The 15,707-nt window shown below is 40.4% G+C and overlaps 1 protein-coding gene across 3 annotated transcripts in view; it reads right to left on the bottom strand.

Moving 5' to 3' along the window:
- Window positions 1-15,707, bottom strand: part of CBL (Cbl proto-oncogene) — an 84,921-nt gene that overhangs the window by 29,163 nt on the left and 40,051 nt on the right. For all 3 annotated transcript variants that reach the window (XM_043579608.1, XM_043579609.1, XM_043579610.1), the window contains 4 exons: window positions 5,117-5,263; window positions 1,788-1,944; window positions 876-997; window positions 406-543 (listed from right to left, as the gene is read on the bottom strand). In XM_043579608.1, coding sequence (XP_043435543.1) covers window positions 406-543; window positions 876-997; window positions 1,788-1,944; window positions 5,117-5,263 — 564 coding nt within the window. The remainder of the gene's footprint in view (window positions 1-405; window positions 544-875; window positions 998-1,787; window positions 1,945-5,116; window positions 5,264-15,707) is intronic.

Raw genomic sequence — 15,707 nt, 5'->3', positions numbered from 1 at the left:
GGCTCTATCTGTCTGAGAGGCTGACAACTTTTTCAGTAAAGGGCCAGACGGTAACTATTTTTGGCTCTGCAAGCCACGTAAGTCTGTCTGTGTCATGTATTCTTCTCTGGTTGTTGTTTTTTAAGTAACACTTGAAAAGGGAAAACCTGTCTTAGGTGCGGGCTGTACCACAACAGCCAGCCTCATAGCTAACAACAGCTCCGAGCCATAGTTTGCCAACCCCTATGACTCCTTTTAAATAAAAACAAAAGTCCTACACAACCTGGAGGTGAAAACAATATAACCTGTTAAGATGCTCCTTGAATCTTAAACTGTAAAAGAACCCTGGAATAAAGTCACTGATGATCAAGTTTCACAACCCCTAAGTTCCTAGACTCCAGCAGATGACAAACAGTAGATACTCACAAGCCTTCCCTGAAGCCGTCAATCAGGGCTTGAAAGAGAGGTTTATTGTGTGGGATTGTCTGGAGAATGTTCCCGTCAGCAGTGACGTACCCAATAGCCCACTGACCCAGACGAGTGCAGCTGAGCCGGAAAATGTAACTGTGAACAGTGAGGAACAGAACCTTTTACATACTTGTATTCGGGTGGAAGCTGAGACAGAGACAAAAATCAAAAGGACCACCAATAATAGATTCTACGATGACTACAGAGCAAAAGCAAGAAACACATAAGCTCAATTTTTAAGTGGCTTGAAAGCATTTATCAAACCCTAAGATCTGAATCCGTCAATTCCTCTGGTGAACAGACAGCAATCCCAGTAAAGAAACGTGGCCGCTGGGGAACTAACATAAGATCGTGTTTCCTCCTTTCTGGCAAAGGTCACAAGAGAATAAAATATAGGAGGATAAACCTCTTTGCTTCAAGGAACTGACCTTCCGGGTTTGTGAATGAACTTCTGGAGCCGAGCTTTTACTTCATCATACGTCAGGAAAGCCATGTATCCGGGATGAGTTACAGCAAGACTGTTCCAGTTCCTGAGCAGAGAGGACCACGGCTAAGGGAACAAGAGTTCAATCAGACCACTCAGCTCAAGACCTAAACCAACTTCAGAGCAATGAAAAACGGAAGGAAAACACCCTTGATTCTCAATGATAAATTCTCCATTGACTCTCACAAATTTTGAATTATGTTGTCACTCTGAGGGAAACACGGTTGAGATAAGAGCTTATAAAAACTAAGAAAAAACAAATATACACTTACAGAAAGATTTTTTTCATAAAATGAAATTCAAGACATTCTAACGCAGTTCTACTGACAGGAGTGAGGTTAAATGGCAACAAACAAAAAAATCAGAGAAACAGCAGGACCCACACGTGCAACTAAGAAGTTGCAAACAAAGGCTTATGCGAGTTTGGCTACATGCACATTATCTTTATGTGAAGAAATAAATGAGCTCTTTCGAAGCTCTCAATATTAACAGTCAAGAATTTCAATACAATAGGAGAAAAAGTTGGAAACACATAATGTCCAGCAACAGGAAACTGATTAAATAGATCATATTATACCCATTTTCTGGACGTTCCAAAACCATTAAGACAATGCAAAAGAAGACTACTCACTAATAAAATGAGATAATAAATATGAGGTGAACAAAGGAGATCATATAGTTATTTTTATCAATAAATAAATAAACAAAAATACAGGGCAGTGGGGGTTTTTTTGCTTATAATTTCTAGACTAAAAATACTTTTATACAATAAACTTTCAAATGTTACTTTTTTAAAGAGCTCTCTCTTCAGAAAAGTGGCAACAACTAGTTGTTAGTTTTGTTTTTAGTATCCTACCTGAAAGAGTCTTGTAAAGATGTCAAATTCAAAAACTGAAATATAATCATTGCAGGTCAGATCAATAGTGGATTTCAGAGCCATGGCCTCGAGCCCGGAACTGATGGGATGCACTTCGTGAAGGGCCTGTCGGAAACTCTTCCAAGGGACTATTGTCCTGGGTGGGGGGTGGGGGGTGGGACGGAAGGCACTGAGTGAGACAACAGACAATTCTGGGCATTGCTAAAATAACCAAGGAAAAGAAAGCCACATGAGGTCTTAAAACCAATTTCAATTCTCTTAAAGAAGCTAAGCTATATTTTGGATTGAGAAGAGAAAGGGAGTAAACGATGTATTTCTTAACTTTCTAATGCGTACATTAGTAACAGAGACATCTTCTTCCACTATTCTTTGGCAGAAGGTCACAAACTAACCCCTTTCTCATCTTTCTTCACACATTTGTTCCATTTAGGGAAGCACGGAAAGAGAGAGGAAATTACTCTTTTTATATAATAAATGCAACCTCTGGCCAGGCCTCAATTAACAGAAAGCTTACGTTTAAACTAAGTTGTTTTTTTTTTTAATATTTATTCATTTTGAGAGAGACCGCACACGCATGTGCGCGTGCACGAGCGGGAGAAGGGCAGAGAGAGGAGGGGAGAGAATCACAAGCAGGCTCCGAGCTGTCAGGGGAGAGTCCAACATGGGGCTCGATCCCACGAACCGTGAGACCATGACCTGAACCAAAATCCAAGAGTTGGACACTTAACCAACTGAGCCACCTAGGCGCCCCAAAATAACTTTTTCTTTTCTTTTTTTAACTTTTTTTTTAATGTTTGTTTATTTTTGAGACAGAGGGAGACAAAGCGCGAGTGGGGGAGGGGCACAGAGAGAGGAAGACACAGAATCTGAACAGGCTCCGGGCTCTGAGCTGTAGGGACAGAGCCTGTCGCGGGGCTCAAACTCACGGACCACGAGATCATGACCTGAGCCAAAGTCAGAAGCTCAACCGACTGAGCCACCCAGGGGCCCCCAAAATAACTTTTTCAAAGCATGAAATACATCCTGAGTTCTTTGAGGAACTCACACTCCCAAGGATGAGACAGGAGGAAATAGGCTTATGGCACAGGAGCAACAGAGTTTGACAGGGATGAGGAATAAATTATTAATATAAGTGATTAAACCCCAGATAAGGCAAGCACCAGATACTATGGGATTTCTATTTCTCAAAATACAAGCTCATTGCCTTTGAAAAGTTTTAAGACATCAAGTGGCATTTTGAACTCTTTTCTAATGTAGTTATTAAGTTAAAAGAAACAAAGTTAAACTTATTCCCATCCTCTTTACCCAGATTTTGAAATCACTAATTATTCTATGTTTTACATTTACACATATTTTGAAAAAGGTGGCATTTAAAAAGAAATTTACATTAGGATCTCTATATTCGATGAAAAAGTTTTATTGTTTTCTATCTTTTCATTTCCTTCATCCAAAGTTTCAGAGGACATACAAGAACATTTATATTAATACTTAAGAGCATAAGCTTAATTCATGAATCTGTCTGTCGAATTTAAAACTTCTATACATCAAAAGACGATATAAGGAAAGTGGAAAAACCAGCTACAGATTAGAAGATACTTGTAATGTAAGTAACTAACAGACAATCCGTATCTTACAAGAGGAGAAAGAGTAGTAAAAAGGACAAGTCAGGAAGAGGAACAGGCAAGTTAGAGTAAGAATCCTGACTGGTCACACTTGTGAAAAGATGCTCAGTCTCCCATGTCATCAGGACTATAAAGCAAAATATGACACCCAATTCACATCACCAGTGTTAGCCAGACTGTGGAGCTACTGGAATTTACGTACACTACTCATAGGGATATAAACTAGTATAACCACTTTGGAAAGCAACTGGGCAATATCTGGCAAAGCAGAGGATGTGAAACCCCCTGATTTGGCTATTCTGCTCCTAGCATGGAACTATGAAGAAGCTCCTGCCTATGAAGGTGAATATAATTTTGTTCACCTCAGCGCTGTTTGTGATAGCAAATAATGTGAAACATATGTCCACTAACAGCAGAACGGATGGGGAGAAAAAGAAATAAATATTCAAACAAAGAGCACGGGTCTCAACTGAATCTGCGAAATTTTCTCCAAAAAGAAAAAAGAGTTAACTATTTACATCAAAGCAGGGAAGCAGATACAGTACGTCCTCCCTTATCTGCAAAGGATACTTTGCAAAAACCCTCAGTGGATGCCTGCAAACGCAGGTAAATACCAAACCCTATATATATTATGTTCCGTCCTATACACACACACCTAAGATAAAGTTTAATTTCTAAATTAGGCACACTGAGAGATTAAGAACAATAACTAATCAAATAGAACTGTAACAATATACTGTAGTGGAAGTTATGGAAATATGATCTTTCCCTCTCACAATATCTTACGGTACATACCCTTCTTGTGGTGGGTGATGTGAGATGATAAAATGCCTAAGTGATGTGATGAAGGGAGGTGAATCACGTAGGCACTGTGATGTAGTGTTAGGCTACTAGTGACCTTCTGATGAAGTATCAGGAGGATCACCTGCTTCTGGACCACAGTTGACCGCAGGGAACTGAGACCATGGAAAGTAAGACTGCAGGTAAGGGGGGGAGGGGGGAAGCTACTGTACATTCATGTTCGTTATTTTTCTCTATGCTTTCCCATATTATTCCATTCATAAAAAAATAAGTAGGGGCTCAGTCCGAAGACCATATGACTCAGGGTTGTGATTTCGAGCTCCACACTGGGGTTAGAGTTTACTTAAAAAAAGTTGGGGCAGGGGCGCCTGGGTGGCGCAGTCGGTTAAGCGTCCGACTTCAGCCGGGTCACGATCTCGCGGTCCGTGAGTTCGAGCCCCGCGTCGGGCTCTGGGCTGATGGCTCAGAGCCTGGAGCCTGTTTCCGATTCTGTGTCTCCCTCTCTCTCTGCCCCTCCCCCGTTTAAGCTCTGTCTCTCTCTGTCCCAAAAATAAACAAACGTTAAAAAAAAAAAAAAAAAAAAAGTTGGGGCAGCTGGGTGGTTCAGTTGGTTCAGCATCTGACTCCTGATTTCAGCTCACATTTGTGAGATCACTTGTGACATCAAGCCCTGTGTCGGGCTTCCTGCTGAGCAGGCCTGGTTGGGATTCTTTCTCTCTCCCCGTCTCTGCTCCTCCCCCACTCTTTCTCTCTCTCAAAATAAAATAAACATTAAAAAAAAAAAAAAGGAAAAAAAGTTAAAAATTAGATAAAAAATTTAAAAATACACAAAAGGCCAAAACATATGCTTTAGTTTTTCATAGTTCAAATTATTTGGGCACTTACTTCTCCCCAAAAGCTTTCCTCCAAAATTCTGCAGCGTCTGCTTTCGTAATCCGAAATGTGTCTCCTTGAAAGAGTCCACTTGGAAAGATTCCTTTTAGTTCCGCCAGCATGTGGCTGAAGATCAGTGACAGTTTGGTTAGGTTTCGCCTACAAATGATCAGAAGTGCAATAATTAAACACATAAAGTTATTTTTATTTTAAATTCACTGAAATCAACCTAGTCAGGTGTGTAATTAATATGAACATGAATATACATTTACGAAGAACCTCTTCCAATATACTTTCTGATCAATATTATTCAGAGATATTATAAAACTAGGAAAGGAGAGAGGAAGGAACTGTGCTGTTGACATATGAAATACTCTGTGATACCATCTGTGTTCAAAGCAGGGCTTCAGAAACTGTTTTTGCTCTAACATCATATGAAAGATGCAGACAGAACAAAGACTGTGGCACTCACTAGATCCACGCCCATTCCCTCCATTCAAAAGATGTCCTATAGTAAATAGAAAAAATTTAACAGAATATATTTTGAGGCTTTTAATCTAACTCAAGCCAAATACCTCTGAGTATTCACTAATATGAACAAATCCACGTTGTGAAGATGACAGAGGACTCAAATAAAGGTACTTACTTGAACACCTCGACTAATCTCACAAAAGAGAGGAAACGCTAAAAAAGCAAAATAATCAGAATAGCTTTGTATAAGCTATTCTGGATTTTAAAACGAATCATCATATGACTCACACAAATTAAAAAATAAATTACTAATAAATTAATAAATTACAATTCTCAATTTAAGTATCTAAGACCTAACAAATATTTTCACTTAAATCAGACCTTAAAGAGGTTAAGTTTTACCAAAACAACTCCTCATCCTATACCAAAACTGAAGTGCTAAAATCCAAACCATGTAAAAATTCCTAAGTGAATATGCTACTATTCTGCTTTGACAATCAGGGAACTTATTCTAATAGCCTGTTTAATCTCTGCTTAATGAATGGAATCATAAAGATGCCACACAGCTTAATGTACTGAGTTATGTAATCACTGTGTTGGGGCACCTGGGTGGCTCATTCGGGTAAGCGTCCAATTCTTGATTTTGGCTCAGGTCATGATCTGAGGGTCATGGGACTGAGCCGCACACGTTAAGATTCTCCACCCCTCTGCTAGCACTCTCTCTCTAAAATTAAAGAGTCACATGCTCCACCCACTGAGCCAGCCAGGCACTCCTAGGTGCATACTGTAATCAGATTACCTTTCTTATCTTTAATGTGCTGTCACACAGAAAAGATACAGACAGATGCTTTACTGTTAAGCACCAAACCAGCTACCGGCTGCACTACCTTCCCTTTGTCTCAATCATTGGTATTTCTGTATTCAAAAGTCTGTTCTTGTCATGAGTGGCTTATAAAATTTCAAGTCAATTCATAATCAAATTTGATCATCTAAAAATTCTCTTTAATAGAGAGAGACTTTTCTCTTTCTGTTATAATGGAGATCCCATCTTTGTCTTTAATGTATAAAATGCTGCACCAAAGTAACCAAGTCTCTCTGGCCCTGACTCTTGTGCAAAATGCTACTGAAATCTTTCCAGTCAGCTTTTCAACAAATCCGCTCCACTTTCCTGATATGTCTTCCTGCACTTGTAGCAAGTTATTCTCTTTCTAGTTTCCTATTTGTTTTCTGAAAGCACCTACAAAAGTGATAATATATTCCTTGAAGACAGTCTTAAAATAATTCATATGCTAAACAGATCAAGTGTGAGACAGGAATACAAGCACTTATCCAATCCCTGAGTTGCATCAGCAGTTCTCCTCCTGGCACTCGGAGATCCTTCCATTACGGCTTGCTAGAACTTTTACTATTTTACCAAAGTTGTAACAAAAATCATAAAGATCAAGGCTGTATCACAGAATGGGGTGCCTGGTTGGCTCAGCTGGTAAAACATGCGACACTTGATTTTGGGGTCGTGGGTTCCGAGTTTCACACTGGGTATAGACAGTACTTAAAAATAAAATTTTTAGGGGCACCTGGGTGGCTCGGGCAGTTAGCATCTGACTCTTGATTTCAACTCTGGTCATGATCTTCCAATTTGTGCGATTGAGTCCCGCATCAATCCCTCTTGGGACCCTGTTTCTCCCTCCTTCTCTGTCCCTCCCCTACTCTCTCTCTCAAAAATAAATAAACTTTAAAAACAAACAAACAAACAAACAGAAAGAATATATCACGAATATATCTCAGAAGAATTCTGCAACACAGAACTTGGTAGAAAACGTTCAAAGCACCAATTATTCCCAATGACCTTACTTTCAAGTCGCCAGCGGGACACAGTAGACTGAACCTCAATAAACACAGATCACATTCTGCCAAATGTTAATCTTTAAAGAGAAACAAGTGAGAGCCCAGGATTTCCTTAAGTTATGCTAAATTGTTGAGAACTTACTATGTGTAAAGAACTATGCTGGGGCTCCTGGCTGGCTCAGACAGAAAACATGCGACTCTTGATCTCAGGGTCGTGAGTTTAAGTCCCACGCTGCGGGCATAGGTTACTTAAATATTATAAAAACAAAAAACTTGGGGCGCCTGGGTGGCGCAGTCGGTTAAGCGTCCGACTTCAGCCAGGTCACGATCTCGCGGTCCGGGAGTTCGAGCCCCGCGTCAGGCTCTGGGCTGATGGCTCGGAGCCTGGAGCCTGTTTCCGATTCTGTGTCTCCCTCTCTCTCTGCCCCTCCCCCGTTCATGCTCTGTCTCTATCTGTCCCAAAAATTAAAAAAAATAAAAAAAAATTAAAAAAACTATGCTAAACAGTACAGCAGAGTAATATATGTATAATATGACCAAGAAGATATTGTATCACACTCGCAAGGTTTTAACAGCTTTTTCAGGACTCTTATTTCCTCCTGAAAGTATCTTTCTTTGGTTTCTCTCATGCTGTCCTCTCTTGGTTCTCCTACTGGCTTTGTCTTTCTTTGGCTTTTCTTCCTATTCTCTCAACAGAGCTATTTCCCAAGAATATGCTCTCGGCTACTTTCTTTTCTCTCTCCGTGTAATCTCTTGACTCTTCCTTCACAATCAGAAGCTTGAGAAACCACTCTGCAAGCGATTCCCAAATCTTAAAATCTGGTAACTTTCCAACTGCCAACTATACTTCTCCATTCACATGCTAACACCTCAAAGCAACATGTTCAAAATTAAATTAATCTTCCTTCTCAAATCTGTTCTGTCTTCATATTCTCTGTAATGACAACACCATCTTACTTCCCACAAATTCAAAACCTTAGAAGGGCGCCTGGGTGATTCAGTCAGTAAAGCATCCAACTCCGACTTAGGTCATGATCTCACCACGGTTTCATGGGTTCAAGCCTCACATCGGGCTCTCCACTCTCAGCACAGAGCCCACTTTGGATCCTCTGTCTCCCTCTCTCTCTGCCCCTTCCCCGCCTGCACGCAGGAGCGCATGTGCGTGCTCTCTCTCTCTAAAATAAACATTAAAAAAAAATGTTTTTAAATAAAGAGTTTCTGAAATACATATATATATAAAAAAATATAAAGCTTAGAGTTATCTCGGCTTCTTCCACCTCCCTTATTCTCCATATCTGACCTATTTGTCAATTTGCTGACCACTGTTGTCTTCCTACCTTTAAACTACATGATTTTAATTGAAGTTCGTTGCTACCCTCCCCCACCTACTCCACAATTCAAACTTTAGTCTTCCACACAGATGGCCAACAGACACGTGAAAAGATGTTCAACATCACTCAACATCAGGGCAATGCAAATGAAAACCACAAAGAGATATCACCTCACACCTGTCAGAATGGCTCCAATCAACACACAAGAAACAATTGTTGGTGAGGATGGGGAGAAAAAGGAACCCTCATGCACAGTTGGTAGGAAGTGAACTGCTGTAGCCACTGTGGAAAACCATACGGTGGTACCTCAAAAAGGTAAAAATAGGGACGCCTGGGTGACTCAGTCGGGTTGATGTCCGACTTCGGCTCAGGTCATGATCTCCCGGTTGGTGGGCTCGAGCCCCACTTCGGGCTCTGTGCTGACAGCACCGGAGCCTGGAGCCTGCTTCAAATTCTGTGCCTTCCTCTGTCTCTGTCCCTCCCCTGCTCACACTTTGTCTCTCTCTCAAAAATAAACATTACCAAAAAAATGTGGTTAGGGTGAGGGGGAGGAGGAGGGGAGTGGTCTCTAGTCCTATGATTAGGTCTCAGCCTTTAAAAAAAAAAAAAAAAAAGGTAAAAATAGAACGATCCTACAATCCAGTAATTGCACCACTGGGTATTTACCCAAAAATTACAAAAGCACTGGTTCAAAGAGATACATGCACCCCTATGTTTATAGCAGCATTATTTATAATAGCCAAATTATGGAAGCACCCAAGTGTCCACTGACTGATGGATAAAGATGTGTGTGTGTGTGTGTATGTGTATACACACACAATGAACTATTACTCTGCTATAAAAAATGAAAGCTTCCCATTTGCAACCACATGCATGGAGCTAGAAAGTATAACACTAAGTGAGATAAGTCAGGCAGAGAAAGACAAATACCATATGATTTCACTCATACATGTAATTTAAGAAACATATGAGTAAAGGAAATAAGATAGGCAAACCAAGAAACAGACTCTTAACTACAGGGAACTCTGATGGTTAGCAGAGGGGAGGAGGGTGGGAGATGGGTGAAACAGATGGTGGGGATTAAGGAGGGCACTTATGATGAGCACGGGGTGATGAATGCAAGTGTAGAATCACTAAACTGTACATCTTAAAACGAATATTACAGGGTTTTTTTTAATTTATTTTGAGAGAGACCGAGAGAAAACAAGCGGGGGAGGGGAAGAGAGAGGGAGAATCCGAAGCAGATTCAGCATGGACATAGGGCTCGAACCCATGAAACCGCAAGATCATGACCTGAGCCGAAATCAAAAGTCAGACGCTTAACCAACTGAGCCACCCAGGCACCCCATTATTACACTGTACGTTAACCAACTGGAATTAAAATTAAATACAGTAACAAAAACAGACTTCAGTCTCCAGTCTCCTCCTGTGAAGGTGAATCATGCCACATATATAACTGCCTTTTTAAGGAGGGAAAAAAACAATTTCCACACTGCCAGGGGGACAAAACCCAAACTCAATTTTGATTTGAAGACTTTCCGCTGACTTGAATCTAAGCTACCTCTCTAACTAATTTCTTACTTCTTCACGAGTATGTTCTAGCCAAACTGAATACGTCATCTTTTCTCATACATACTACCCTTGTTCACTTTCCCACCTGTGAGCCTCTGCTTATCAGTTTCCCTAGTCTGAAATAAGACGCAGCTTAAATGTCATTTCCTAAGAAGCCAGCTAGAAGTAATGAACCACTCAAATACCCACAGCACGTTCACCGCAGCTCCCATGTCATCTGAACCCCTCTTGTACTATCGTTATCTATGTACACGAGAGCTAAATCCATTTCTAACGGGTATTCACATCCCTTTGGGCAGCTGCCACCATTTCTAACCTTCGTTATACCTTCAGAAAACACTGCCTGCTAGTGCTAGGCTCTAGGGATGGATGCAGCTATGAACAAAACAAAATCTGGCTTTTTGGCATTCCTGTTCCCGTGGGAGAGCATCAGGTGGTGGGAGAAAAGTGCTTTGAAGAAAAACAATGCAGCCTATGAGAAGAGAGTCATGGAGAGTTGCTGTTTTAAAAAATTTTTTTTTCAACGTTTATTTATTTTTGGGACAGAGAGAGGCAGAGCATGAACGGGGGAGGGGCAGAGAGAGAGGGAGACACAGAATCGGAAACTGGCTCCAGGCTCCGAGCCATCAGCCCAGAGCCTGACGCGGGGCTCGAACTCCCGGACCTCGAGATCGTGACCTGGCTGAAGTCGGACGCTTAACCGACTGCGCCACCCAGGCGCCCCTGAGAGTTGCTGTTTTAGAGAGGGTCGTCTTAGGAACCTCTCTTTTGAGAGTTGACTTCTAAGCCAAGTCTGAAGCAGGGGCAAGAAGGGAGTCTGGGATGACTGAGCTGTGTTGGCATCTTTTCAAAGAATGTTCCAGTGAGATCTACCAAGGGTCCAGCACGATGCTGGATCAGAGATAAAATATACACACCAAAATCATAATGAGCAGAAAGCTATTTTAATTTGTGAAGCCACAAAAAAAAAAAAAAAAAAAAAAAAAAAAAAAAGAGAAAGAAAAGAAAAGGGAAAGTTATTGACCACAAGGATGTAATGGCACCAGGCACCTAAGAGCAGCTCAAAGTGCTGACTGAAATAGTTACTGAAAATCAATTTGAGACACTTTCCTACTCAAGGATGCATCCCCAAAAAGCCAACTTACATTTCTGAAAACCACCAGAGTTGTGCACCATAAGCATCATACTTCTTAAAAGGAAATTAAATATCTATAAAAGCCCATGGGTCACAGCATTTTGTAACTGATCTGAGTTGAAATTCTGTTCAGTAACATTTTAAGGCCGCTGGCTTATGGTTGAGTGCTGTGTATAAGGCTGAGTTTAATCAGCAGAATCCGTCTAAACATGTAATCTTAGAACCACGAGGCGTGATGGATATTTAGCTTATTACAAGGTAAGCAATACTTTTCAAAATTCTGTCAGCAGTTACTTCAATTCATACAATATGTTCTAACAATTCTCCAAAGAGCCACAAAGGAACACAACTGTTCTATTTTTTTATAAATACCCTGAAGACAAAACTTTTCTTAAGTTCCAGCAGTAGCAAGTAATACAGGTTTTACTTTAACTCATGAGGTATTTGAAGAAGGAAGTCATTTTTTTTTAATGTTTATTTTTGAGAGCGAGACAGGGAGCAAGTGGGGGAGGGGCAGAGAGAGAGAGAGAGAGAGAGAGAGAGAAAGGGGGAGAGAGAGAAAGGGAGAGACAGACAGACAGACAATCCCAAGCAGGGTCCAGGCTCCAAGTTGTCAGCACAGAGCCCGAAGCGGGACTCGAACTCACAAACCATGAGATCATGACCCGAGCCGAAGTTGGATGCTCAACCAACTGAGCCACCCAGGTGCTCCCATTTTTATTACCTTTGACACCAAACATCTACACCTAAGTAACCACAAATTCTACCCTCTAGCTTCCCTCCTCCTCTTCTCTTACCTCACAACTTCCCCATAATAATCGAATGCTGACTCAGTATACAGTGTCAGTTGTTTTCAAAGTTCAGACCAGTGTCAGCTCTTTCCCCCTAACTCAGGTCCTACTCTACAAGCCAACATACCTTTGTACCTGAGGCCTAAAATAATGGTTACATTTTCTGTGTATAGTTTCAGTTAATAAGGGACTAAGATTTCTATGTCACCAATACATAGCTATATTAAAGATTAAAGAAGCAATATAGCTCCTGCTTTAGCTTCTAAAGTAGAAAGATAAATACAACTTGATAGGAATCGCAATCACCATTTCTATAAATCAAACAGGACAGTGTTGAAAAGTAGCCTTTATATGAACACGAGATAAACAGAAAACTCTTCAAATGATTCCAACCAGTGAACTTACCACACAAAATACTGAAAAACAAGCCATCTTTAGAACTCATGGCCACAAAGTACTTTGCAGAGAAAGAGGAAATGAAAAAAAGAACATAGTATGGGGAGATAAATTAACTCTTTATATTAAAATTTATAGTACAGCAACAATTTATTTCATGAAGAAAAGGACTTTTCAGAAATAAGTATTAAGAGATTGAGATCTTTTAGAAAACAATGATGACTTACAACACAGTTAGTCCAATGTATTCATAAAGATATTCTCACTTAGGGTTACGTTTCTGAAACTCCATTTTGGGGGCGCCTGGGTGGCCCATTTGGTTAGGTGTCTACTTCAGCTCAGGTCATGATCTCGCAGTTCGTGATTTCAAAACCCATGTCGGGCTCTGGACTGCCAGTGTGGAGCCTGCTTGGGATCCTTGCTCCCTTCTATCTGCCCCTCCCCTACTTGTGCTTTCTCTCTCAAAATAAATACATGAACTTAAAGTACGGTCCTTAAAAAAAAAAAAACAACTCCATTTTGATAGTAATAAATTCTGTAACTCACAAGCATGGTCTGTCTATTCTTTCTACAAAGCAGTATGTGAAAATATATGTGAGAATAGTTAAAAAGACTAGAGATCTAAAATGTATTTCCTGGAGGGGATGCGTGCGTGGATCAGTTGGTTAAGTGACCGACTTTGGCTCAGGTTGGGTTCTCGTGGATCGTGAGTTCGAGCCCCATGCTGGGTTTTCTGCTGTCAACACAGAGCCTGTTAATCTAATGTGGTAAGTTAAATATTGTTACCTATTTGGGGGTGCCTGGGTGGCACAGTTGGTTAAGTGTCCGACTCTTGATCTCAGCTCAGGTCATGATCTCATAGTTCATGAGTTCAAGCCCTGCCATCGGGCTCTGTGAAGTTGTTGCAGAGCCTGCTTGGGATTCTGTCTCTCCTTTTCTTTCTGTCCCTTCCCTGCCTGTGTTCTCTCTCTCTCTCTCTCTCTCAAAATAAACTTAAAAAAAATTTTTTTTAAATATTGTTATACATTCTAACATTAGAGACTTGCTAAATGCCAGAATCTGTGAATTATTTTACTCAATTTTCTTTCTGAAGAAATAACACAGGGGTGCCTGGGTGGCTCAGTCTGTTGAGCATCAGACTTCAGCTCAGGTCATGATCTCATAGTCCCTAAGTTCAAGCCCTGCATCAGGCTCTCTGCTGTCAGCACGGAGCCTACTTAGGATCCTCTATCCCCATCACTCTATCCCCCTTGGTTGCTCTTGCTCTCAAAAATAAATATTAAATGTTAAATAAGTGTTAAAAACATTAAAAAAAAGGTAACACAGAAACATCAAAAATCATCTCAGCCATTTCAAAATACTGTCTCATGTGAAAATGGTTCAAAGACTCAGAAAGAAGTTTCTTTGATTTTTAAAGCAAAGGAAGCAAGACTTTCATAATTTAGTTACTTGAAGAATCTAGGGGACAGGTATAGGATTGGTGTAAAGTTCTTTCAATGTTTCTGTATGAATGAAAATTTTCATAGTAAAACACTGGGGGGAAACCCCAATAATTTAGGCTGAAATGTGTTTTAGTGTTTGTGGACCCAATGAACCTGTATTTCCCAGTGGGTAAATTTCAAAGTGATTAACACTTTTAATACAATGATTCATAAATAGCTACACAACATTACACAGTATCATTTTGAAGTTGTAAAACATTCTCCCAAATGAGGTCAATATAACCCATTTTTTGACATTTAGCCATGGTGTGGGCTAAGGACTCCACAGGGATGATGACAAATTAATTATACTGTTGAATGGTGAAATGATCAATGTTTGTAAGTACTTTATGTACCGGTACCATTTCAGTGATAACTATGCTGCTTTCCTAGTCACTGGACTCCAAAAACCTTATATGCAAACACTAATGTCATCCAAAGAATGCTGACTGAGAACATAGTGACATGACATTTATAACTCAATAGCAGCATCCTCTGCTCAGAGTAATCAGCTTTAAAAATAGATACAACGGAACTTCTTTCAACAAGCTTCACAGGAAGTCAATAAAGTACTGTTTAGCTCTTATCTGCTTAAACTGCTTTAAAAAGGGGGGGGGGGTGCAAAACCAAAAGCATCACCTACAAAAGGAGTTCTGAACCAGTATCTCTGAAAATATCAATGACCTTTTTTTTTTTATAATACTAAACACACATTAAACGTATCTGTATATTGGTGGTCCTGCCTTTGAGATCCCCAGTTACATGTAACAGACTACCATCACACAACATTAATCATCCAGAGCATTTTGAACTACCGGTTTCATAGAATTCAAAGCTAAAGGGACACTAATGTAATTCACCAAGTGACTGGGAGGGCAGCAGCCCATGTGAGAATCTCTAATACTCCCCTCACACTTCTAACAAATTAATCTTAAAACTCAGACGCAATCTCTTTACTCCCTCCTACACAAAGATTTTCAAAGACTTCCCAATAACCACCAAAAAAGTTCAAACTCCTCAGCTTGTAAATTAAAGCACTTACAAGATGGTCCCAATTCATCCTTCTAAACATATACTACAATATTTTCCCAAACATTCTATACCTTCTGGGGCCCCACACCTTTCTTGATGGTGTTACATCAATACATGCCTCCCTCTAGTTCTAATAGTTCACATTAAGAGCTTATTATGTGTCAGATGCTTTGCTAAACTACATGCATACCTCCTGTGATTCTCACAATGCTTTGAGATAGGAATCATTAATCCTACCTTACAAATGAAGAACAAAGACAGGGATATTAAATGACTCATCCAAGGTCATAGAGCTAGTAACTGGCAGAGCAGGTCGTGAGCCCAAGCTGGTGGGAATGATATATATTTCCTTTCTAATGCCTGTGGTTACTAAAATCCTGCCCAAAGTTCACTCTAAATGCTGACTCTTTGGTGTATGTGTTGGGTGGGGTGGGCATGGGATATTTAACAGCTTTCATTTAATGTCTTACTCTCCAACCCCAGACCCCAAAGCATCTTAATTCTTGGCACAGGCTTCATGGGGCGCCTGGGTGGCTCAGTCTGTTAAGA

The sequence above is a fragment of the Prionailurus bengalensis genome, chromosome D1 (genome assembly GCF_016509475.1).
Source record: "Prionailurus bengalensis isolate Pbe53 chromosome D1, Fcat_Pben_1.1_paternal_pri, whole genome shotgun sequence".
Lineage (NCBI taxonomy): Eukaryota > Metazoa > Chordata > Mammalia > Carnivora > Felidae > Prionailurus > Prionailurus bengalensis.
This window is presented reverse-complemented; position numbering and strand designations above follow the sequence as displayed.